This window comes from Polypterus senegalus, chromosome 8, assembly GCF_016835505.1.
Source record: "Polypterus senegalus isolate Bchr_013 chromosome 8, ASM1683550v1, whole genome shotgun sequence".
Classification (NCBI taxonomy): domain Eukaryota; kingdom Metazoa; phylum Chordata; class Cladistia; order Polypteriformes; family Polypteridae; genus Polypterus; species Polypterus senegalus.
Window position 1 is genome coordinate 106,139,288 of NC_053161.1, and position 27,997 is coordinate 106,167,284.

Consider the following 27,997-nt stretch of genomic DNA (forward strand, 5'->3'; position numbering starts at 1 on the left):
AGACAGTAGAAGTGAGGAATAACCCTGCAACACCCCAAAGACGTGTTGCAGTTAATTGCTGAGTCTAAATTGGCTGTAAATAAATCAACAATGATCTAAGTTTGAGTGTGCCCTGCTGTGTGCCAATTCTGTTCTGCTGCTGTTACTGACGTTACTAAACACTGCTTCACAGATGTGAACTGCTGCCTGTCTTCAGCTGACAACTAAAATTAAAGAAAAAATGGTATACTCACAAATGCACAAATGAAAAAAAGCAAAGAAAATACCTGAATACTATTGGCGCTCCGGATTATTCAGTTAGGTAAAAACCACTATATACTCACTAGGAAAGGACAGGCAGCGTTTTACACACAGCAGGAATTTCATGAAAACACGTGAAGTAGCACATAGTGGACGTGGTTGAGCTGTGAGTGAACAATAGCAGTGGATATCAGCTCATTTGCAAGGTTTTTACAGGCACAACATGCCCAGATTGATAACACACAGTAAACTTTGTTAAAATGGTACTGAAAAATGCCACTTATCAGCTGTTTCTTCAGTCGCTTGGTGTGCACTATAGGTTCTGCTACCAATAAATTCTTCAACGGCAGCTTATCAACAAAGAAATCTGGAAAAACAGATTTAGTAAAATTAATAATAGTAATAATTATGATTAACAATACATTACCTGTCACCCAATAACTCTGTACAAAGACATTTAAAAGACAAGTCACAAAAATAAATGTGCTGTCCTTTAATCTTAAATATTTTTTCAGGTTGATTTTTCTGGGGGAAAATAAAAAAAACATTTATATGGGAAAGGCTTTGTTGTGGAACTCAAATTTCACCTCTGTCATGTGAGTGATTAAAACCCATGTGAATGGAATAGTTTTAAGTTCTATCCCATTAAATGGTAGGTGCATCTCATTTTAATAGCAGGTATCATTATCCCATAAAACTCCTTTTCTTCTATATTACATACACAGTTGATCATGGCAGATTAAAACTGGTCCAATGTTTTTAGAAACTTGTATAAAGCATTAAATGGTAATCATTATCTGCTGTACCCCATTGCAAAATGAACACTTGGTAGTTAAAATTGTGCACAGTGTCTTTAATAAGCCTATCAGGCAGTTTCTGTAGCACATTCCTATCTAATGTACCCCTCTATCCCTCCCACCAGAGGGGACACTTATTTCCACAGCTTGGCCTTTGCTGTAGAAATATGTGCCCCTGTAAGCTGCTTGCAAAATGAACTGTATAGCTACAACTGTTTAAAATGTACTTTAAAAATAAGACTATAGACAGGTCAGAAAGGTAAGGAAAGAAATTGAAAGATTAATATTTAACACATTTTTGTTATCTAAATCAAAGTTATTGGCTCCTAATTTTTTTCTATTGGGAGTTGTAGGCTCTTTGAGGTGAATTTTTGTCTGGAGCACTGAGATTTTCTATGTGGTTAAGTCTAGGCTTTGGCAAGTCCACACAGGGACAGTCAGAGACTTGTCCTGAAGCCACTTCCAACATTGTCTTGGCTGTATCCTCAGGCCATTAATCATAGTTAACCGTGGTCCCTGTCTGGGGTCATGCGCACTCTGGAGCAGGTTTTCTTCAAGGACCTCTCTGTATTTGTCTGCATTAATTCTTCCCTCAATTCTGACCTTACTCCATTTCCCGAGCATTGAGAAGAACCCCCATAACATGCAGCTACCACCACCATGTCTCATCATAAGGATCATATTTTTCAGGTGATGGTCAATGCCTTGTCTTCCCCAGACATCATGTTTGGATATCTGCCCAAAGAGTTCAGTTTTTGTCTCATCAGACCAGAGAATCTTTTTCCTCATGCTCTAAGAGTCCTTTAAATGCCATTTTTAAAACTTTTACTCAAGATTGGCTTCCGTCTAAACACTCTTGAGATGGTCGTCCCTTGGACAGGTTCTCCCATCTCAGCAGAAGACTTCTGAAGCTCTGTTAGAGTAACAATTAAGTTCTTGGTCAATTCCCTTACCTAGGGTCTTTTTTCTTGGATGGCAAACTCTAGAAAGAGTCTTGGTGATTACAACTTCATCCAGTTCTTAATTATTGTGGTCACTGTACTCCTGTGAACACTCAAAGCTTTAGGAATGATTTTATACCCTAATCTAGACCTCACCACATTTTTAGCGCAGATGTCTACGGAGAGTTACTGACTTCATGGCTTGTTTTTTTTTCCTGACGTGTAGTGTGAATTGTGAGGTCTTATATACTGTACATGGGTGTGTGCCTTTCTAAACTATGTCCAATCATTTCAGTTTGCCACAGGTAAACTCCAATCAATTTCTAGACACATCTCAAGGTAATTTAACGGAAACCGCATGCACTGGAGCACATTTAGGAGTTCCACAGCAAAGGGTGTGAATTAGACATATATAAAAAATAGACCTGTGTGTATATGTATGTAGCAGTCTGCTCTGCTCACGCTCAACCACAACCACTAAATGGTGCATCCATGCACTTTTACATTTTTTCATTGCTTGCATACACCCCAGTTCTCACTACGAAAGACGTGTGTGTGTGTGTGTGTATATATATGTATATATGGTGCAGTCCGCTCTGCTCACACTTAACCATAGCCATTAGAGTTGGTGTGAATTCTTTGGCAGATGTAGAAACTTATACAAATAATGACTTGCACTTGGTGAGATAGTGCATATATGCACTTCTAAATTGTTTTGGCGCTTGCATGAACCTCACTTCTCTTTCAACCCAAGCAAACAAACTCAGAATTGTGGTACATGCATATTGTATGTTTGCACAACAAGGTGCCATGCATTTGCCTGAGACATGTTCTGGCCTATCCCGCTCAATTTGTGTCATAACTGTACTCGACTACACATCCATCTGGAACAAGATATGAGCTGTCTCAACCTAATTAGCTGACGTCTCCAAGTTCACCAATATAATAAAACTGCTAGGCAGACTTCAGGTTGTTTTTTTGTCCCGAAGACCACACGCAGCTAGTAATTACATAAATGATAGATGTTCATTTTTTGATTTTTAACAGGTTTACAAACAATGCTGAAAACATGTTCACGATGTCATACGTTATTGTGTGTAGATTGATGGGCAAAAATAGCAAATTTTAAAAATGTAAACTATTACACAATGAAATGAAGGGGTCTAAATACTTTCATATACCACAAACCCCAGTGCCTCTTGCACCGATTCCCCCAATGTCCAGGCCACACAGTTCCACTGCCTTTCTCCTGGCTGCCTCTAGCCCTCCCTCCAGCTCCGTCCTCTTCCACCCTACTTCTGCCGATGACTGGAGAGGCGGCCCCTTAAATGGGAACCCGGATGGGCTCTAGCTGCTTCCCGGCATTCGTTCATAGCCACACCCCAGTGTGGCGGAAGTGCCGGCTGCGCACCCAGAAGCCATCCAGGTGTCCCCTGTCGTCTTCCCCCCAGCACTTCCTGGTGTGGCGGAAGTGCTGGGCTCCCAGGATATTCAGGCACTGGGGCGCCTGACGGTGGCCACGGGTCCCTACAGGGCTGGGCTTCCAAGCCCTTCACCCGAGGCCCCCAACATAACCAGGGCGGATGCCCCCTCATGGTCTGGAGGAGGCACAAGCCCTCCTCCGGTCCTCCTGGAGCCCGGCCGGGGACCACAATATATAATTCATTACAATATATCCTCATGGTCAGTGTGTTCCCAACTTCAGTACAGTACAATGATTTTTTTTTTTTTAAATGGGACATCTACGTATACAAATGTCTGGGACAAAAGATATTAGGAAAGGGCTATCACATCTTATTTTTTGCCATAACATTTCACTTCCTTATCTGGAATCAAAGATGTATAGCTTTTTTATTTTTATTTTTATTCCATGAACTTTCAAATTGTCTACATTTCAATTTCTCTTATACTATAAAAAGGAGAGTGGAGGCTTGATGTTTCATTACTTCTGTTGTTAAATTGATTTCAAGACATTTAATTTTTGTTGCTAGTTTTTTGAGGTTTGGAATTTTTGGACATCTCTCTGTAAGATTGAGTGTTAATTTTTTTATTATTATGTGAAATTTAACTATATCTAGTTAAGTGAATAATGCATTTTGAATTTAGTTCTGCTTTGCACTATCTGAATAACCACTATTTTGCCATACTGTTGACTGAAATATATAAAAGTGAAAATTGAATAGATTTTAAAATACCTCATCAGGTTTTATTTTACATTTGGTGGTTTATGTTGACCATGCATTTTATAATCAGTTGTCCTACAGTATGTGAAATTTGATTTTTTTTTATAGTTGGCTCGTCACAACAAGGAGTTACAGAAACGTCTGAAGCCATCATCTGAACCATATTGTAATGAAGATGATGCTTTAAGCTTTTATGCCAACCATACTGCTCAGATTGAGGTAAGATGTTACTGATGCACTGTTTTTTTTTCTGTTATTATTATTAATATGCTTCTCAGTTTTTTTCCTGCTCATATAAAAATATGTGAATTTTCTTCTGTATACTGTAGAATCCCTGTAAATTAATTTTTTTCTGATTCTTTAATGGAAGAATTTAAGGTAGCTCTTTCAGACCAAGCTTATATTTAACAGACATTGTAGCTGAATGTTGCATATAATAGACATTGTAGCTGATTGTCTTAGTGCACTATTCAGCCAAAGTCAAAAATCTGTTTTCAAAAGAAGCATTATAATGGACTCAGAGAGACAGAATAGATATAAACAGGTTTACACATCCTAATGATGGTTTCCTTATCTGTGTTTGTACATCAAAGAGTTATATTATATTGCTGTCATATGGGACACGCTTTTGATTCCAGTTTATTTCTTTACACCATTAATTCAGTGCCTTTGTTATTAATTTATTCTCCCATGTATTCCCTGACTTTGATTAGCATACACTGTCTCTTTAAAATTTCCTTCCAAAAGTAAGACAAACCATTGTGTATTATGGGTATAATATGGGACCTTTTTCTAAATCATCAAAGAACTATTTTTATATCATTCTTATTTCCTTAAATTCATAAATAACCAGTTATTTCTATTAAGTGTTGTAATATATAACACTTTTATATTTTTGACACTACCTTCTGCTACATTCAGTGCAGAATTTATTTTCATCATATATGTGACTGCTTTCGGTACTTAGTAGTGATACATATGTGGCATTTCTTTGTATGCATGCCTTCCTGTATATGTTTCATAATTTTGAGAACTGGTTGATGTAGGATATAGCCTGTATTGTATCCTGGGAAATCTACTGTAGTTTCAGTAGTATACAGATTTGGAGATTTGAATTTGCCTCATAGTATTTTTTTTTTTAATTAATCATTAATGATTGTTTACAGTCAGTAATCTAATGGCATTCAAGTGTCAGTTCCAATCTTCTAATAAAGTTACTTCTAGAACTTGACCATTGACATTGATAATATTTTGAAAACATGAAACGTGATTACTAATAAAAAGTTGCAAAAGGTTTTACCAGTACTTTTATTAGTAACTGAAGATTAAACTCAATATATGTAGTAGTCCCTACGCTTCAAATTCAACTAGAAGTAAAAATGACACAGTCAAACACATAGAATTTTTAACATACAAAACATAGCAAGCACAATTCTTGGATTCATTTTTGCACCATGGAAAGAAAAAAAATATTGAATTTTAAATGTAATAATTGCATAGCAAGATATATGCAATCTAGTCAACAAATATAGGCATGCTTACTGTAATTTCACAGCATTATTTTGTTGTTTAATCCCATTATTGCATCATTCTAACAAAGTTATCTTTTTGCTTTTATATTGCAAAAAACCTCTGTGTTTTTACTCTTATTCACGCATTTTCTTTACTACTGCTTTAATTCCCAATGTATTCACAGATGACATTTACCAAAGTTGCCAATGCACTTCTCCAACCACATTTTTAGTGCATTCATTCAGCAGAACACCGCCATTTTCCTTATTTGAATAACTAACAATAAAAATACCAATGGTAGACAGTTATACCAGCATTAATCAGAGTAGTTGAGAGATAAAAGTAGTGATCACAATTTCAGGCACATACTGTGTATATCTTAAATGCATCATATTAGCAAGCAGGCCTGAAATTATAGAAATATATTATCCGTGCATCTATCTGTGTTTCTTGACATTTAAGAACAGGGTTTTTTTTTAATTACAGGAAATTGCTTTGTATTATGTCAGTGTTACTAAAGATTTAAGAGCATCTTCAAAGTACTCTGCTATGTTGTTTCTTCTATGTTTATTTCTTCACAAATAATTATCTCTGTCTATCCACTACAGTAACCTAGTTTATTTACTGTTGGTTCACAAGAATATGGAACCCTCCCAGACAGCAGTGTAGAGAAGGAAAGAAATAGCTCTAGACAAGATGCCTTACCATCAAACAGTGTATTCAGTTAACTCAGAAAATGCCATTTCAGATTTGTTGGCCTGCTTGACTGCATTTCCTTAGACCTTGGTTGAAAAGCTGTGGAGATACATTTAAGACTTTATCTGTGTCGTCTCCCTATATACAAGAATCATAGGTCTCTTTCAGGAGCGATATATTTGCGCTAATCCGAGACAGAGGCTAAGGGCTAAGGGGAGGGGGAAGCGTGGCGCCAGGAGTGGGGATTCGGAATACCTCTGCAGTTTGGAGTGTGCCTTGCCTCCACTTGGCTAGCAATACCTTTTTGTGTATTCATTTTTAAAGTTTGTCCCGTTTCACTACTACATGGGCGGAGCCGCAGAGGACGGCTAGTACTACAATAAATTCCTATATACTAAACTAAACAGTTCTCGTACACTTGCCAAAAAATTGTGAATTGAAAAGAAACAGAATTGAGACATTGTAATAACAGAGAAAACTCTTAACATACCGGTTAGATCTGGATAATAGTGATATTAATTCATATAAGTTTATTCCTCATTTCCCAATTTGGTATAGAATTATCTAATTAAATTTGGTAATTGGAAAGATCTCCTTTGTTTGGGAAACATTTTATGTTTGAGAAGGTTAATTCATCCAACATTACATAACCAGTAATCATTATTTTCTTACTGCCCCAGACAAGCAGCTTAATACATCCACACACAGATACATTGTATACATTAAGTTGCTACCAACTCTTAAGGTGAAGATGTTAAACTCGTGTATTGCACACCTTGTGGATATCTAGTGGTTCTGAGTTTAATTGTCCATTTACTAGAAGGAGGCAGAATGAACAAATTATATGCAGGTTATGAAGGGTCAAATAAATTCTTAATAAGTTTACATTTCAGTCTGGAAAAATAGAGTAAATTCATTGTGGGAATGGGGTGACTAAACAGTTTCAGAAGTTTTGCACAATACGCTTCATTCTATCCTCAGCTGAGAGATTGCTTTAGGAAGCTGTGGTCCAGAAGTTTAAGACCGTATCCATAATGTACTTGTAGAAAATGTTAATTTGCTTTCTCCCATATTCCAGACTTGTTTAACTTTTAAACCCTTTAATTCAGTCTCCTTAAGATTTCATGACCATAGCAGAAGTGTTTCTCGAGTGTAGACTGTACTATGAGAAACTAAAAAAAAAAAAAAGAAATCTTGTCAAGCTGGTATTCCATGGCACAGCTCTTTACTGGTGTTTGTTACTAGGTAGCAGCTAAACATCAGTAAGCAATATTAACAGTGACCTTTTACTAACTGTTGAGTGGACTATCTTATTTTGGCACAAGTAAAACAGTTTTCAATAAGATGTCATATGTAGTGTGACATCCTCCTATCTGTCGAATCTAGTTGACTCTGTTATTGTGGTTGAGTTTCTTAACCCACAGTTAGTTCTTTGTATTGTCCATCTTCTTCAGTTTGCAATGCATAGTGGTGGTGCTTTATGCCTTATTTTATGAAGCTTCTTAAGGAAAACATGATTTGTCAGTGACAACCAGCTAAACGAATATATAGCTGTATTTCATGTTGCTGAGTTTTGTGATTATGATGTGGAGCATTATTCTTCTGAAAAGCCCTATTCTCAGATATAGTCATTGCTTTTATGAAGGAATGCCCATGATGGGCACTGTTGGTTTTCTGCAGTACAATGTTGCTATCCTCCAAAACATTAAACCACCACCAGCTGTATTTTGACATCCAACAGAACAGATCTGTGTCTTTGTAGCATGTTTTCCTTATGATTGTCAGTCTAAATAAGCAGACATTGAAATTCATCAATTATTCAAATGCCCAAGTGCCTCACTTAAAGAACATGTTTTTGATTTTTGATGAAAAAAAATTAAAGTTGTTTAGGTCATCAGGTTTCATAGCACATCCATGTCAATATACAAGTTTTCTATTCTGATATTCCTCTTTTTTATAAACAATTTTATATACAATTTCACACAGCTCAGGTCACTTTTTTGGCCTCAATAATCAGTCCAATATAGTTGACAAATGCTTTCCTAGCCCTCAGGGGCACTTAAAAAAACATTGGGCCATTATAATCTTATTAAAACTAGTTCAGTTCAGTTTTTTCTTCCCCATTGACTTCAATGTATTTCTCAGAGTTTTCTTGAACATTTTTGCAGTTTTCATGAATTCAGGGTAAAATGAATTCAGCAGGGTTCACTCAACACTATGAGCACTTAAGTTAAAATGCTCTTTAATTGTACTAGTGGTGAAACAGGGGTTAAGGTATCAAATAGTACTAACTTGGAAGAGTAAAAGGTAAGCCATGAAGAATTGTCAATGTGCAGCCATTCTCCAGTGCACTTCATGTGGACTATTCTGATATACCTATTTTGGCACCACTGTTACACTGAACTGTGTGTGTATTCAGCTCATTATAGTGCCTAAGCCACATGAGTTTCAGCCAGCCATTTTATCAGTGATCTGTTTCAAACCACATTGGTTAGATGTTTTTTAGGAAGGTCTTCACTTGTTAATATACCACTGATATACTTATAAATACTGCAGCAGACTGATATTACTGGTAATGATGGGGATTTGCACTGCCAATACATGTTTAAAAGCACTTTAGTCTTGCCCATTGTTTTTCTAAAATGAAAAAAACAACAAATACACAATCCATAGGTACTGTATATGACTACCTGCTTTACACTTATAGTGGTGGTGTGAGATAAGGCAGTCAGTCAGTCAGTCATTGTCCAACCCACTATATCCTAATACAGGGTGACAGGGGTCTGCTGGAGCCAATCCCAGCCAGCACAAGGCGCAAGGCAGGAACAAATCCCGGGCAGGGGATAATAATAATTTAGACAGTGTATTATACCTTGAAAACTAGGTGTTTTAATGTATATACCTTTAATACCTTTCTGACACTGTTATGCCCTCAGAATATAGGTCTTTATTTAAAGTAGCCAAACTGTAGCAGAAGTGTATCTTAAAAACTCACTGCATAGTTAATTGTTTCAGCATTCAGCATTGCTACAGCGTTTAGCAAAATTAAAAAAAAAAAACTACTTTCAATGGCTTTAGTTTGAAACTGTATAGGCTTTCATATTTTATAAAAACAAATGTGTCAATTTACATTTGACAGTATAGTAAAAAAGGTACAATCATTTAATGTGAGCATTTTGTCATAGAGTGATGGTGTGTCTATTTGTAAGCAGCCTGAGTTAATTACAGATTATTGGAGGAGACTTTCTAAAGGACATTCTTATCAATAATTGATTTCAATTTAATGATAGCTTTAAGATTAGCATTTTGTATATATTAAGGACTTGCAATTATTTTTTTTTAATTTGTTTGTTTATGTATTTATTTTTCTGTTGCTTTGGAAAATGGTGATATCCATCTTTATTTCAGGTAGTACGTCATGATCGAACTATGGAGCAAATTGTTTTTCCTGTTCCAAATATTTGTGAGTACCTAACCCAAGAATCAAAGAGCAGAGTCTTTAATACAACAGAGAGGGATGACCAAGGCAGCAAAGTGAATGACTTTTTCCAGCAAACAGAGGACCTTTACAATGAAATGAAATGGCAGAAGAAAATAAGAAGTAAGTCACAAGTTAATAAAGTGTTAGATCTTCTTTGTGTGTAAGCTTTTGTCTTTTTAACTTGTTGGTTTTAAAAAAAACATTGACTTTTAAAGTTCAGTTTTTGAAGGATATCTGTAAAGATGCATGTTTTTTTTTTCATAACTTAATTAGTCCATGCAGGACAAGTTTAGAGGTTGTTAGGATGCCTTTCTTAACAGCACTGTAGTTAAAATCTGTAATACATATACATAGAGAAGGGTCTGTGGAGCTTTGTGACTATAACACTAAGCACTTTGTCCCCATCACTAAACGTATTTATAAGTACTAGTTTGCATATAGAAGTCATTATTTTACTCTGTTTATATTTCTTTTTTTTTTTTACCTTACTTTGTCAGGCTATCCAGCATTGTTTTGGTTTTCCCGGCATATGTCTTTATGGGGTACTATCTCATTTAATTTGGCCGTTTTCATAAATTTGGCTGTAGCACTGTTTTATCCTTTTGGTGATGATGACGATGAAGGTGAGTGTAATTTAGCTAATCCCAGTAAGTATTTTTAATATTTAAGTATTTTTAATTAGAAATATATTACACAGTAAATTACTATCATAATTTTGGCTAGTTTTTACTTACTGTTTTTCCTTTGCAGGTAGTGTGATCTAATGGTGAAAGAGCTGGTCTTGAAATCCACATGTAGTGCATCCGGAAAGTAGTCACAGCACATCACTTTTTCCACATATTTTTATGTTACAGCCTTATTCCAAAATGGATTAAATTCATTTTTTTCCTCAGAATTCTACACACAACACCCCATAATGACAACGTGAAAAAAGTTTACTTGAGGTTTTTGCAAATTTATTAAAAATAAAAAAACTGAGAAATAACATGTACATAAGTATTCACAGCCTTTGCTCAATACTTTGTCGATGCACCTTTGCCAGCAATTACAGCCTCAAGTCTTTTCGAATATGATGCCACAAGCTTGGCACACGTGTCCTTGGCCAGTTTTGCCCATTCTTCTTTGCAGCACCTCTCATGCCCCATCAGGTTGGATAGGAAGCGTCGGTGCACAACCATTTTAAGATCTCTTCAGAGATGTTCAATCGGATTCAAGTCTGTGTTCTGCCTGGGCCACTCAAGGACATTCACAGAGTTGTCCTGAAGCCACTCCTTTGATATCTTGGCTGTGTGCTTAGGGTCATTGTCCTGCTGAAAGATGAACCGTCGCCCCAGTCTGAGGTCAAGAGCGCTCTGGAGCAGGTTTTCATCCAGGATGTCTCTGTACATTGCTGCAGTCATCTTTCCATTTATCCTGACTAGTCTCCCAGTTCCTGCCACTGAAAAACATCCACACAGCATGATGCTGCCGCCACCATGCTTCACTGTAGGGATGGTATTGGCCTGGTGATGAGCGGTGCCTGGTTTCCTCCAAAAATGACGCCTGACATTCACACCAAAGAGTTCAATCTTTGTCTCATCAGACCAGAGAATTTTGTTTCTCATGGTCTAAGAGTCCTTCAGGTGCCTTTTGACAAACTCCAGGTGGGCTGCCAAGTGCCTTTTACTATGGAGTGGCTTCCGTCTTGCCACGCTACCATACAGGCCTGATTGGTGGATTGCTGCAGAGGACCTCTGGAGCTCTGATAGAGTGACCATCTGGTTCTTGGTCACTTCCCTGACTAAGGCCCTTCTCCCCCCGATCTCTCAGTTTAGATGGCCGGCCAGCTCTAGGAAGAGATCTGGTGGTATTGAACTTCTTCCACTTACGAATGATGGAGGCCACTGTGCTCACTGGGACCTTCAAAGCAGCAGAAATATTTCTGTAACCTTCCCCAGATTTGTGCCTCGAGACAATCCTATCTCGGAGGTCTACAGACAATTCCTTTGACTTCATGCTTGGTTTGTGCTCTGACATGAACTGTCAACTGTTGGACCTTATATAGACAGGTGTGTGCCTTTCCAAATCATGTCCAATCAACTTAATTTACCACAGGTGGACTCCAATTAAGCTGCAGAAACATCTCAAGGATGATCAGGGAAAACAGGATGCACCTGAGCTCAATTTTGAGCTTCATGGCAAAGGCTGTGAATACTTATGTACATGTGCTTTCTCAATTTTTTTATTTTTAAAAAATTTGCAAATATCTCAAGTAAACGTTTTTCACGTTGTCATTATATGGGGTGTTGTGTGTAGAATTCTGAGGGAAAAAAAGAATTTGATCCATTTTGGAATAAGGCTGTAACATAACTAAGTGATGTGCTGTGAATACTTTCCAGATGTACTGTACTATAAAATTAGTATGAGGAGTGCATTATTTTATGACTTTAAGCAAGTCTTATAATATATCTGTACAAAAGTGTTTTTGTAAATTGTACTGTATGTGGAATATACCTTAATACCATGAATAGAGCATTGTGACATTAATTTGATTTGCCTTAACGATAATATTCTTTCATATCCAAAATCATGACACTTTTTAGCTATATTTACTAGACTAGCAAAATACCTGCGCTTCGCAGTGGAGAAGTAGTGTGTTAAAGAAGTAATGAAAAAGAAAAGGAAACATTTTGAAAATAACGTAACATGATTGTCAATGTAATTGTTTTGTCACTGTTATGAGTGTTGCTTTCATATATATATACTAGCAGAATACCCGCGCTTCGCAGCGGAGAAGTAGTGTGTTAAAAAAGTTATGAAAAAGAAAAGGAAAAATTTTAAAAATAACGTAACATGATTGTTAATGTAATTGTTTTGTCTTTGATATGAGTGTTGTTCTCATATCTATCTATCTATCTATCTATATATATATATATATGTTGTTCTCATATCTATCTATATATATATATCTCTATCTATATATATATATATATATATATATACCATGGCTCCAGCGGAGAAGTAGTGTGTTAAAGAAGGAAAGAGAAAGAAAAGGAAACATTTTGAAAATAACGTAACATGATTGTCAATGTAATTGTTTTGTCACTGTTATGAGTGTTGCTGTGAGATATATATATATATATATAGCAAAATACCCGCGCTTTGCAGCGATGTCATGTGTTAAAGAAGTTATGAAAAAGAAAAGGAAACATTTTAAAAATAATGTAACATGATTGTCAAAGTAATTGTTTTGTGTATTTGGCGGCAGCGTCACGAAGTTGTTTTCGGTAGCTGCATCAGAAAATGTACCACGACGTCTGACACGCCTCCTTTTTACTGTTTTCTCACAGCTTGGATTGCTGCTGTCATATATACACACACACACACACATACATACATACATACATACATACATATATATATACACACATATATACACATACATATCTTCATATCTACATATCTATATATGTTGTTGTCATATCTCTCTCTCTCTCTCTATATATATATATATATATAGCAAAATACCCGCGCTTGGCAGCGGAGAAGTAAAAAGAAAATGAGTGTTGCTGGCATATATATATATATATATATATATATATATATATATATATATATATATATATATATATATATATATATATATATATATATATATATATATATACATACATACATACATATACTATGGGGTGCCAAACAGGCAAATAATTTGATTTTGTGAATATATAAAGTCGGCGTCAGAATATATATAGTCAAAACTTGAATATATAAAGTCAGCGCTGGAATATATAAAGTCAAAAGTTGAATATATAAAGTTAGCGTCGGAATTTATAAAGTCATTCCTGATTATATAAAGTCAACATCGGAGTATATAAACTCACTCCTGAATATATAAAGTGAAAGTCAAAATCTATTGATTGAAACGACTCTGAACTGAGTTAACAAAAACGTATTCAGAAAAATATATTGAAAAAACACTGTTTGGTTAAAAGTTTTGAAAATGATACATGTGCCCTGCCCAGGATTGGTTCCTGCCTTGTGCCCAGTGTTGGCTGGGATTGTCTCCAGCAGACCCCCGTGACCCTGTGGTCGGATTCAACGTGTTGGGAAATGGATGGATATTCCAGCGCTGACTTTATATATTCGAACGCTGACTTTATATATTAAAGTTTTGACTTTATATATTCCAGTGCTTACTTTATATATTCAAGTTTTGACTTTATATATTTGCGAATGACTTTATATATAAAAGTTTTGACTTTATATAGTTAAATGTAGTCATCATTGCATAACTTTTTCTTTACCATAGAAATTTAAAGACTAAATTCAACTTCCATTCCTAACAAAGATATTTCTGGCGACTAAATAGAAGCTTCTTATATCCAAATTCGAGCTATTGAGCTGTTGCCTGCCTGCCTGAATAAATCACCCTCACTTCGCTCTTACTTTTTTACCGTTCATTTAATCATGGCTAGTGGTGGAAAAATTATAAAATGGAAAGAGGATTACACTGAGTATGGCTTTACCAAAACAATTATTGATGGCGAATCGATTATTCATAAAGCTTCAATTGGTGATCTGTTTTTCTGTGTTAACCTCATATTTTTTCATACTTCTTCTCAAACCAAGGAGGTGCAAGGGTAAAATGAATCGGGAAGCGCTGATCAATGTAATCGGTGTACCATGAAATCATGCATTGACATAAGTTCCCCTTTGCTTGTATTGCAAAGTGTGATTAAATGCGTGATTTTTAACGTGTTATGGAGCACCTGCATCGAAGCTTCTCAGCTGTGCTTGTACTAAGAAAAGGAAACATTTTAAAAATAACGTAACACGATTGTCAATGTAACCTTTTGTAAGTAGTGCCTGGAGGATTCAGTGTGGAGAAACTGTAGAGACAGCGTGTGTATTAACTTGTGGATTTTTCTGTGAGTATTTGGTGGCAGCGTCACAAAGTCACTTCCGTAACACTGCGTGCGTTAGCTGCGGAGCTCAGCTCAGAGCGAAATGAGGTGAATGGGAGGGGAGATGATGACGTGACTCCCCACCCGCCTTAACTGTCAATCCCCCACAAACACAGTCTCCCGGAATTTGCATAAGCACAGCCCTTCACCTGCAATTTTAACTTAGTTACAAAGTGATCAAAACTCTCGTTTATATCCTGCGTCCTCTCATTAAACTTGTATCCCACATTACCCGTGGGCATGACAAACGCCAGCGGCAGCCTGTCTATGAACTTAATTTAAACTTTAGGTTTACACCTTGCTTTGTTTCCGAAGTAGCAGCACTCATGAATATGGTTGTATATGTCATTCGCTCACTTCTTATTGTTTCGCTGCCTTCTCAATTATATAATGCATGTTTTCTTCAGCGCTTTTTGGAGCTCTTCCTGGTTTTCTACGCATTGCGTTGACAGTCAGTTCACGTGATTACGTGGGAGGCGTGATGATGTCACACGAAACTCCGCCCCCACGGCTTTCGAGCTCAACTCCATTATAGTAAATAGAGAAAAATAGCTGCCAGTTATGACCATTACACATAGAATTTCGAAATGAAACCTGCCCAACTTTTGTAAGGAAGTTGTAAGGAAAGCCTGCGAAATTTCAGCCTTCTACCTACATGGGAACTTGGAGAATTAGTGATGAGTCAGTGAGTGAGTGAGTGAGTCAGTCAGTGAGGGCTTTGCCTTTTATTAGTATAGATATATATATATATATATATATAAACTGCTCAAAAAAATTAAAGGAACACTTTGAAAACACATCAGATCTCAATGGGGAAAAAAAATCCTCCTGGATATCTATACTGATATAGACTGGGTAATGTGTTAGGAACAAAAGGATGCCACATCGTTTGATGGAAATGAAAATGATCAACCTACAGAGCCCTGAATTCAAAGGCGCCCAAAAATCAGAGTGAAAAGATTATGTGGCAGGCTAGTCCATTTTGCCAAAATGTAATTGCAGCAACTCAAAATTGTACGCAGCACTACTTTGTATGGCCCCTGTGTTCTTGTATACATGCCTGACAACATCGGTGCATGCTTCGGGAAGCGCTGATATATATGTGTGTGTGCGTGTGTGTGTATATATATATATATACATATATATACATATATATATATACATATACATATATATATAAAATAGTTTTACTGTAAAATAATCCAAAGAGTACACGGCATGTGTTTCACCCTAATTCTGGGCTCATCAGGCGTACACATTCACTGCACCCCTCTCGGGAATCGAACGTCAGCACTAGAGGCGAATCCTCTTGTGTTGCGCCCCGGCGTGTGGTTTGTTTATTTGACAGTATGTAGATCGGGGTATATCTATACTAATAAAAGGCAAAGCCCTCACTGACTGACTGACTGACTGACTCATCACTAATTCTCCAACTTCACGTGTAGGTAGAAGGCTGAAATTTGGCAGGCTCATTCCTTACAGCTTACTTACAAAAGTTAGGCAGGTTTCATTTAGAAATTCTACGCGTAATGGTCATAACTGGAACCTACTTATGTACATATATACGGCCATAGCCTGCAGCTCGGTCGCCGTGTGAGGTGGAGTTGCGTCCCTCGTTATCACGCCTCCCACGTAATTGAGTGTCTGCCCATATAAGGGCGTCCGTCAGCAGCAGTCCAATAGACACGCTGCCGCTAAATATTCGTGGGTGAAGGACTGTGCTTATGCAAATGAAGATGAGATGGTCAGGGAGAGAAATAGTGTTTGGCACAAACTCAGCAAAAGTGCGAGAGAAACCTTTAAGTGCCGGGTCTTAAACATTAAATTAAAGCCGTGGACATCGCAAGATCGCACGAGAAAGCACAAGCACAGCAGAGAACCTTCAATGCATGTACTCTGAGCGGCTCACGTGAACTGACTGTGAACGCAGTACTCGGATAACAAGCAAGAGCTCCAAAGAGCGCTGAACAAAAAACGCATTACACAATTGAAAAGGCAGCAATAGAATATGAAGCGAGTGACGCATACAAGCATATTCATAAGTGCAGCTACTGTGGAAACAAAGCACGGTGTAAACCTTAAGTTTAAATTAAGTTCATAGACAGGCTGCTGCTGGCTTTTGTCATGCCTACAACGAATATGATATTCATGAGATACAAGTTTAATGAGAAGACGCAGGGTATAAACGAGACTTTTGATCACTTTGTAACAGAGTTAAATTTGCTGTAACGGAGATAAAATTGCTGGTGAAGGACTGTGCTTATGCAAAAGTGCGAGAGAAACTTTTAAGTGCCGGGTCTGTGCTAACATTAAATAAAGCTGTGGACATCGCAAGATCTCATGAGATAGCACAAGCACAGCTGAGAACCTTCGATGCATATACTCCGAGCGGCTCACGTGAACTGACTTTGCAGGACTGGGAAAGGTAAACACATGCATACAGTGTGTGATGTCTCAGATAAAGAGGAAGACGAGCTGCTTATTGATGCAGTAGGAAAGAAAAAACCCTCTGACGACAACATTTATTTATATAGCACATTTTCATACAAGAAAAAATGTAGCTCAAAGTGCTTTACAAAATGAAGAATAGAAAAATAGAAGACACAATAAAAAAATAAAAATAAGTCAACATTAATTAACATAGAATAAGTAAGGTCCGATGGCCAGGGTGCACAGAAAAAAAAAAACCCCAGACGGCTGGGGAAAAAAAAAAAAATCTGCAGGGATTCCAGACCAAGAGACCACCCAGTCCCCTCTGGGCAATCTACCTAACATAAGTGAAACAGTCCTCTTTGGATTTAGGGTTCTCATGGAAGGACTTGATGATGATGGTCACGTAGACTTCTGGCTTTCAGTCCATCAATGTTGGAGCATCATGATGCTTTGAGTAGGTGGTGGTGGCGCAGGCCGCCACCACAAAAAACGGAAAAAGAAACAGAAGAGAGAGTTGGGGTCAGTACGGATTTTAGAGCCACTATGAATAGTTATTATGATGAATTGAACATACAGAGTCACTGCATGAAAAGAGGTGTATCTGTACTAGGAAACTCCTGTATACACCAATGATTTTCGGAAGTATCTACAAGTACCACTGAGCGTATACATCAAATTCCACCAACCTAGGATACTTCCGGATTGATACCAATTCGGATGTATCTTGCTGAGGGATTCTTTCATGGTACAACCTTTTGTTGCCATGGCAAATAATCCACTCAAGGCTCTTTCAAGGAGACATTCACACCTCAAGAACCATTTGCATTTTACACCTCTGCACAGCTCTGCTGTTCTACATTGATTGATTGATTTAAAAAACAAAAAAACACTTCCATTGGTCACACTTTTTATTTAGCCCAACCCAAGCCCTCATAGCTTAGTGACTTGATTGGTTATTGGGCAGGTATGTAGACGGACCATATACACTCCCCACCCCCCACTGTACTATACATCTCCCGCACCGTTTAAAAAATGAGAATAAAATTGATTCAGAAATGTTTTTTTTTTAAATAAAACCAAATACTAATAAATATACAATGTAAGAATAAGAAACAACTGAAAATATGGAGGGCGGCACGGTGGCGCAGTGGTAGCGCTGCTGCCTCGCAGTTAGGAGACCCGGGGTCGCTTCCCAGGTCCTCCCTGCGTGGAGTTTGCATGTTCTCCCCGTGTCTGCGTGGGTTTCCTCCGGGCACTCCGGTTTCCTCCCACAATCCAAAGACATGCAGGTTAGGTGGATTGGTGGTTCTAAATTGGCCCTAGTGTGTGCTTGGTGTGTGGGTGTGTTTGTGTGTGTCCTGCGGTGGGTTGGCACCCTGCCCAGGATTGGTTCCTGCCTTGTGCCCTGTGTTGGCTGGGATTGGCTCCAGCAGACCCCCGTGACCCTGTATTCGGATTCAGCGGGTTAGAAAATGGATGGATGGATGAAAATATGGAGAGAAAAATGTGCAAATATGACGGTGCAAGTAAATTAAAAGCAATGAAACAAACTGAAAAAAAACACATGCACCAGTGCTTATTAATGTTCCAAATGAATCTTCTTCTGGCCCGATTCCATCAGCTCTTACACGCTGACGGTGTGTAATAGCATAGCGCATATCCGCCTCCAATCTGGACTGAAGCTGCTGGCAAAGCTCAGACAATTGTGGGCTCCTGTGAGGTGGAGACCTCACAACCCACACCGGTCTTCCATCAACAATGGCATCCTCTTCATCGGACATCAGGTCCAGAATTGCAGTCTGCCACAGTTCTCTCTCTGCATCTGTTTGGATGACTCTAGACCTGGACTCCAGCAACTGCAAAACACACCATATGTTAACCCCTAAAAGCACCCAGAGATGTACCAAACTTAATATATATATATTAATTTGTACACTTACTCGTCTTTTCCTTTGTCGGTTTTTAGCCCCTATCTTAATGGAGTCTCTTAGCTGGGACTTTCCAGGCTGGGACAAAGAGTATTTCCTCCACAATGTCTCATAGTAAGTCCTACAGCATGCTGAATAAAAAAATAATTCATATAAGTGACGAAACCAATTCAAATTATTAGAGGGACAACAATAAAGGGGACATAAACATAATTGTAATAACAATTCCCCTTTATATACAAATGTTAAGTGTATAAATTACCCTTTATACACTCAGGGTCTGCATCTGCAAAAGTCGTCTTCAATTCCACCAGCAGATATGTCATTACTGCCTGGTTATGAGGTGAACTTTTTCTGTGTGGAAAGAGAGTAGTGTCATTAATTACATTTAAAATGATTACATAAAACCCCATACATAGCATATAAAAAAAAACACTGCTTACCCAGTTTGTGGATCATATTTATGCGGGCTGTTTTCCGAATTATGGGGGCGCCTTACAGCTTCCTGTAACATTGAATTGAAAACGCTTTAGTAGATACACGCATACAAGCATGGGAAACAAAGCATTTTCTAAACAACATCGTATAATTCGGACGTGACAAACTGTTAAATAAGCTAGACGCAAGGAACAAAAGTAGATGTGTAGCCAAGCGCTAACTTAGGCTAACTTGGCGAGTTATAATTTTCTACTATTTTGTCAACTTACCGCAATGCCCACATTATGCGCCCTCTTGACTCTTTTAAGAGCATGCCTTGACTCTTCCTGCGGTCTTTGCTCGCCGAACTTGCGCTCAAGCGCATCAAGACGCTGGATAGCCTCTTCAGGAAGAGCAGTATGCAGCCTGCTGCTAATCCCCCCACCTGGCTATGATAACAAAGACAACACCTCTACTTGATAGTCATTAACATATGAAAGGCTCTTACACCTCACAGCCATCACACCTCATTGCTAGCTGTGAGGATTCTTTGAAACTTCCACCGATTCCTGTATACATCCACATACGTAAGGTATCTGGTTGTTTCACAAAATTTCCTTTTGCATGCTACCTTTCCATGCACTCTACGTCATACATCTGGCAGACGTAGAGTTTAGCAGAGATTTCCCAGAGATTGTGTATTTCACAGAGATTGTGTATTGTATTGTATTGACCCCCTACTTTTGACACCCACTGCACGCCCAACCTACCTGGAAAGGGGTCTCTCTTTGAACTGCCTTTCCCAGGTTTCTTCCATTTTCCCTAAAAGGTTTTTGGGAGTTTTTCCTTGTCTTCTCAGAGAGTCAAGGCTGGGGGGCTGTCAAAAGGCAGGGCCTGTTAAAGCCCATTGCGGCACTTCCTGTGTGATTTTGGGCTATACAAAAATAAACTGTATTGTATTGTATTCCCATACCATATTTGTCCGGATACAGCTCTTTTCATGCAGTGAGTATCAGGATTAAGTTAAAGTGAAGTTAGGAGAAAGCCATGTTAAAGTAATGTGTTTTCAGAAGTTTTTTAAAGTGTTCCACTGTATTAGCCTGGTGAATTCCTATTGGCAGGCTATTCCAGATTTTAGGTGCATAAGAGCAGTATGCCGCCTCACCACTTCTTTTAAGTTTAGCTTTTGGAATTCTAAGGAGATACTCATTTGAGGATCTAAGGTTACGATTTGGAATATAGGGTGTCAGACATTCCGATATATAAGATGGAGCGAGATTATTTAAGGCTTTATAAACCATAAGCAAAATTATAAAGTCAATCCTGAATGACACAGGTAACCAGTGTAGTGACATCAAAACTGGGGATATGTGTTTGGATTTTCTTTTCCTAGTTAGGATTCTAAGCAGCTGCATTCTACACTCATTGCAAATGATTTATGTCTTTTTTGGGTAGTCCTGAGAGGAGTGCGTTATAGTAATCTAGTCGACTGAAAACAAAAGCTTGAATTAATTTCTCAGCATCTTTCAATGATATAAGAGGTCTAACTTTTGCTATGTTTCTTAAGTGAAAAAATGCTGTCCTAGTGGTCTGATGAATATGCGATTTAAAATTCAGATTACAGTCAACAATTACCCCTAAGTTTTTTACTTCTCTCTTAACTTTTAATGCTAATGCATCAAGTTTATTTCTGATAACCTCATTGAATCCATTATTGCCAATTACTAAAATTTCAGTTTTCTCTTTATTTAGTTTGAGAAAATTACTATTCATCCATTCAGAAATACCAGTAAGACATTGTGTTAATGAATCAAGAGAGTCGCTGTCATCAGGTGCTATTGATAAGTACATCTGTGTGTCATCAGCATAGCTGTGGTAACTCACGTTGTAACCTGAGATAATCTGACCTAACGGAAGCATATAGATTGAGAAGAGCAGCGGACCCAGGATAGAGCCTTGTGGAACACCATATAGAATATCATGTGTCTTTGAGATATGATTACCATAACTCACAAAGAATTTTCTCCCTGCCAGGTAAACCCAGCAGATGACTGTAGTATTCATTTGATCGTCTGACGAGAGGTAGTGGATCCAAGATGAAAATTTTTTTCGATGGGGTCCTCTCCTTTGTGTCTTTAACTAGTGCTGCGATATCAGCCTTGAGAACCTCCGACTGTCTGTGCCTTATGTCGTTTATGCCGGCGTGTAAAATAATGGATCCAACTGCCCTCTTGTGCTTCTCGTAGATGGTCGGCGCCTGTCTCATCACATCTCGGACTCGAGCACCGGGAAAACAAGAAACCAAAGATTTTCAATTAGGGCATGTGATATTGAGGTTTTGTACAATCAAATCACCTACCATGATTACATCACCCGGGGTTGAAGGCAAACTGGGGACGCGGAGAGGTGCGGTGGTGAAGCTTATTTGCCCTTGGAATTGAGCGGCACGAGGAGGGGTTGATGTTATGTCGACTTCATATGTCGAGGATGGTTTATCCAGCAGCTGAGCCTTCAAGTCTCTAAGGTACCTTTGTCTGGACAGGAGTTTCTGAATCTGTTTGTCGAGTGCCTGGAGTTCTTCGACGACGACGGCAACGCGATTCATCTCACTGTCGGCCATTGTCTGCTTCTACTTCCGCTTCGTGACCTAGGAAAGAAAGAGAAAAGCATCGCTGACGCTGAACAAGCCTTTGTACACATATCTATAGGAAAGCAAGGTGTAAAGCTTAAGTTTAAATTACGTTCATAGACACGCTGCCGCTAAATATTCGCAGGTAAATCCACAACTTAATACCAGGAATGCCTGTTAAACATCTTAGATTCACGAGTACCGATTTGGGTAGTGATCACTTCGATGAATGAAACCTGTTATCTTTACAACGGTTGACAAACGGAATATAACTTGAACACAACACATCCTCCAAGTACGAACCTGATTGAAAGAAATAATGATAATCAAATCCTTAATGACAGCAACACTCATAACAGTCACAAAACAATTACATTGACAATCATGTTACGTTATTTGTAAAATGTTTCCTTTTCTTTTTCGTGACTTCTTTAACACACTACTTCTCCGCTGCCAAGCTCAGGTATTTTGCTAGTGTGTATGTATATGTATATGTATATTTATATATATGTGTATATATATATATATATACTAATAAATGGCAAAGCCCTCACTCACTCACTCATCACTAATTCTCCAACTTCCCGTGTAGGTAGAAGGCTTATTCCTTACAGCTTACTTACAAAAGTTAAGCAGGTTTCATTTCGAAATTCTACGCGTAATGGTCATAACGGTCAACAACGTCCACCATGTTGAACTTTCTTATTCATGGCCCCATCTTCCCGAAATTTGGTAGGTGGCTTCCCTGCGCTAACCGAAACCAATGTACGTACTTATTTCGGTGGTATGATGCCACTGTCAGCCGCCATATTGAACTTTTCAACGGTCTTTGTTACTTATGGGCCCATCTTCAAGAAATTTGGTACGCTGGTTCCCAACACTAACTAAATCCTACTTACGTACATATATACGTCCATAGCTTGCAGCTCGGTCACCATGTGAGGCGTCATTGGGTCCCCCATCCCAACGCCTCCCACATTGTTGGCTGCCTGCCTATATAAGGCCGTCCGTCGCTCCAGTCTCTACATTCCCTTCCTTACTTCGCCACAGGATTCACGTCTCCCTGCTGATAACTACAGCCTTTTTATTTAATCCACAGCTTCTCCGCTGTTTTATTGTTCATTTATTATGATTATAGTTATTGTGTAGGTATTTTAGACTTACTTTACATTGTTCAGGTACTCATTTCCTTTATCCAACCGTACCCCCATTAACATGTGGGTGATCACCATCGATCAAAGAACTGTCATTTACCGAGTGGTTTCCATGCCCAAAGATTGCACCTGCCTTTTCCATTCTCTTTGTTACATATTGCACAGCCATATCAGGCTCACTCTTGATATCCGGAGGAACATTGTGTCTTATGTATTGAATGATTGGGACAGGTTCAAGGTGTGGACTGATGACGGTACAGGAGATAATTATACTACACAGGAGCACTATAAGAGTGAAATGCTTAAGCCCTTCACCTATGCATCTGCATGTGAGTTAATGGCTGTCGCTGAATTGTTCGGTTGTTGCTTTCAAGTGTACCGAAATGGCCAAATATTTTAGACCTTTCGACAACCGCCAATGCCTCTTAAACATCTTAGATTGACAGGTGACGATTTCAGTAGTGGACACTTTGATGTTTATGAATGTTTAAGCTCTCAAAAGCTGGATGTGAAGTTATCGATGAAACCGGTTGTATACTCACCAAAAATTCAGATTACACTGTATTTGTAAACAAAATCCATCCTCCTCATTCCATTTTGATATTATAATGTGTCTTGATTAGATATGACTGAATTTTAATTTTTGATATCTGAAATACTGTTTTCTACTAGCTAAAATGTAATTGAAGATATCTGTTTTAATGTTCCTTCACCAGAAATCACTCAACCTTCAACTGGCAGACTACTGTCAATTGCATCCCTTGTTTGTGTATACAGTAATTATTTATACTAGCCAACCCGCGGCGTACCATACGCTACATAATCAGGCCGGTTTTTTAATAATTTTTAAGCACAGGGAGAAAATTTAACATTTGAAAAATCGGTAATGTAATAAATCAGCAAGAAAAGCAACATTGTAACAATGCACGGAACAAACCAACACACAATCGTCCATGCAGCGCTCAGGTGCAGAGGGTGGAACAGGAGGAGAGGAGAAGAACGTCCACTCGCTCCCTCCGTCATGCTAGTCTGCTGATTTCTCGTCCAGTATGCACTGCCTGCTCATGTGCCCACCTCTAACTCATCACTCGAGTCGTTGTCGTCTTTGTATAGTCCAGATGCACCTGTGACTTGCGTAGACTTTTCATTGCTCTGTGCGGTTTTGGCTGCCTTTCTATATATAATCCACCAAGACACCCGACCACGGTGTTAGCGAGGTGGGAGTGGTGTGTGTACAAAGTGCAGGAGCATCTAAAAAGACACATGTTTGTCGTGGATGCGAATTGCTGTATGTAGCGTGTAAAACAGTTTGCTGTGGTGCACGCGGTCGTGCGTCGTAACCAAAAACTCATTTTTTAAAGACTGCTCACTTCATTGTGTTTTAACTTTAGTTGTAAAGGAATGTTTTAAGGATCCCATGGGATACCCCTCGCAAACAGTTTTACACGCTGCATATGGCGATTCACCTCCGCGAGAAACATGCCTCTATGAACAGTCAATGTGGGTCGGAGCTGCATGTGACCTCTACGACAGACGAATATAAATGACACCAGTTTTTCTGTGTCGTCGCGTCCGAGTTGGTGGGCGTGGATCTGTGAGTTGTCGTCGTAGTGGCTCCTTCCTGCGTGCGCCATAGGTGTCTCACTTGTCAGCGGCTTAGTGAATCCACGGCTCTTCCGGCGTGCTTTCCATGGTTGTCTTGCCTTTGTGAATTATATATATAGATATGTAGGTAAGTGTGTAGGTATATACAGTCAGTATACATTGGATTTTTGTTTATCATTGGCTGAGCTTTCAAAGTAGCAACTTCCTTTTAATATTTGACATGCCTTATGGAAACAGTAGTATTTCAACAGTGACATTAAGTTTATTGGATTAACAGAAAATATGCAATATTCATCATAACAAAATTAAATTTGGGCACCCCAACAGAGATTTTACATCAATACTTAGTTGAGCCTCCTTTAGCAAATATAACAGCCTCCTATGGCCTGTGATGATAGTCTGGATTCTGGATGGAGGTATATTTGACCATTCTTCCATACAAAATCTCTCCAGTTCAGTTAAATTTAATGGCTGCTGAGCATGGACAGCCTGCTTCAAATTATCCCATTGATTTTCCATGATATTCAAGTCAGGGTACTGTGATGGCCATTCCAGAACATTGTACTTTTCCCACTGCATGAATGTCTTTATAGATTTCGAACTGTGTTTTGGGTTATTTTCTTGTTGGAATATCCAACCCCTGCGTAACTTCAACTTTATGACTGATGATTGAACATTATCCTGAAGAATTTGTTGATATTGGGTTGAATTCATCCGACCCTCGACTTTAACAAAGGCCCCAGTCCTTGAAATAGCCACACAGCCCCACAGCATGATGGAACCTCCACCAAATTTGACAGTATGTAGTAGGTGCTTTTCTTGGAATACGGTGTTGTTCTTCCGCCATGCAAAGCGCTTTTTGTTATGACCAAATAACTCAATTTTTGTCTCGTCAGTCCAAAGCACTTTGTTCCAAAATTAATCTGGTCATTGTCTAAATGAGCATTTGCATACAAGTGACTTTGTTTGTGGCATGAGTGCAGAAAGGGCTTCTTCTGTGTCACCCTGCCATACAGATGTTCTCTGTGCAAATTGTGCTGACTTGTAGAATGATGTACAGATACACCATCTGCAGCAAGATTTTCTTGCAGGTCTTTGGAGGTGATCTGTGGGTTGTCTGTAATCATTCTCACAATCCTGTGCATATGACCCTCCTGTATTTTTCTTGGCCTGCCAGACCTGGGTTTAACAGGAACTGTGCCCGTGGCCTTCCATTTCCTGATTTCATTCCTTATATTTGAAACTGACAGTTTAAACCTCTGAGATAGCTTTTTGTAGCCTTCCCCTAAACCATGATACTGAGGATGCTTTGAGGAATCCATGCAGTCACTCTTCAGAGGAGAGTTAAAGGGAAGCACAACTTGCAATTGGCCGCCTTTAAATACTTTTTCTCATGATTTGGACACACCTGTCTATGAAATTCAAGGCTTAACAAGCTAATCCAACCAATTTGGTGTTGCAAGTAATCAGTATTGAGCAGTTTACATGCATTCAAATCAGCAAAATTACATGGGTACCCAAATTTTTGTACAGCCAGTTTTTCACGTTTGTTTTAATTTCATACAACTAAATACTGCTTCAATAAAAATCTTTGTTTGGGAAACACCCCAGTATTCCGATGGTCCTAGGAAATGAAAGACATAACACTATTATCTTTTTTGTTGAAAGTAGAGTAATATTATTATGCAGACTGAAAACTTTTTTATATGACTGTGTACTGTGTATACAGATATATACACACACATACTTAACATGTGTGTTCTTCTGTTACAACTGATTTAGGCAGCCATCTAAATCTTTATATCAAATATGTATGTATATACAGGTATGTGAAAGTCATAATGATCCTAAGCCATTTGTCAGAACGGAGAAGAGAGAGAGAAAAGTATCTCTGCAGGACAAATGAGGGATTCATGATACAATTTGCATTTCTATGTCTGAAACAGCGCAGTGGTGTATACTTCAGCTAAATTCAACCTCTAGGTTTTTTCAGTCCCAATCCATATTGGACAGTTCACATAAATAGTTTTTTTTTTTGTTTGTTTGTTTTTTTTTTGATGCGCAGAGATAAAGCTTAAAAAGTAACTGAAAAAGAAATCTATTTGTTGATTCTGTTTGTATTAATGAGTAAATGAGATTTAAATTTATCACAAGCATGCAGCAGTAGCTGACTTGTTCAGTGTTTCTCTGAGGAAGATCTTTTAAAGAGTATGTAAATATATGCATCTGCATCCTAATCATCTTTTACACCAAAACTGCTAAGAAACCTTTCATTACTCCCAGAACTAATAATTTCTGTTTTTCTTTCACAGGCACGCTCTTACCTCTCTTCTCAGCTCTACTTTGGGTAGCAGTTGCAGTGTTTTCAGCTCTACTCTTTATATTTCCCAAGCCTAGAGGTGTTCAGCCATTCCTTATGTCGGTTATCCTCCGTTCTATATATACTTTAGGACTTGGGCCCACATTGTATCTTCTTGGTGCTGCCAATGTAAGTAATTTTCATCTGTTAGCTGTAACAATGAGTTATGCAGAATGTGTATTTTAAATGTTAGACATTCAGTTAGAGGTATATTACAGAATCATTGAATCTTTTTTTGCAGTCATGTAAGTCTTTTTCTGGCATTAGTAATTCTAATAGAACCATCACATTTCATTTCTAATGTCTAGTACCTGGAGTTCCTTCATTTTACTGTATTTCATCTAGGCAGCATTTCTACATCTGTGATTTCCAAATCACTCACTACCTCCTTACTTATAAACTTGAAAAATTAATGTTCAGATGCACTGTTTGTATGTTCTAGTTTGCCCTTACCATTCAAAATTTACTTCACCTCCTATCACAACTAGAAAAATTTTAAGAATCTCTTAGGGACATCTTTCACATTTCTTGAAAAATGTCTCTCTAAGTTCTTTTTAACTTTGCTAATATCATTTTTAACGATTACTCTTATGCTCTCATAAGTGTTGTGATTAGCACCTGAGTTATTACTCTTTTATGCCTTATACATCTGTATTTTATTTGCAACATATCCTTT

The 27,997-nt window shown here is 38.2% G+C and overlaps 1 protein-coding gene across 3 annotated transcripts in view; it reads left to right on the plus strand.

Annotated features, from left to right (window-relative positions):
- itpr2 (inositol 1,4,5-trisphosphate receptor, type 2) overlaps positions 1-27,997 on the plus strand; it is a 583,413-nt gene that overhangs the window by 432,120 nt on the left and 123,296 nt on the right. For all 3 annotated transcript variants that reach the window (XM_039761551.1, XM_039761550.1, XM_039761552.1), the window contains 4 exons: positions 4,270-4,380; positions 9,778-9,970; positions 10,348-10,473; positions 27,275-27,450. In XM_039761551.1, coding sequence (XP_039617485.1) covers positions 4,270-4,380; positions 9,778-9,970; positions 10,348-10,473; positions 27,275-27,450 — 606 coding nt within the window. The remainder of the gene's footprint in view (positions 1-4,269; positions 4,381-9,777; positions 9,971-10,347; positions 10,474-27,274; positions 27,451-27,997) is intronic.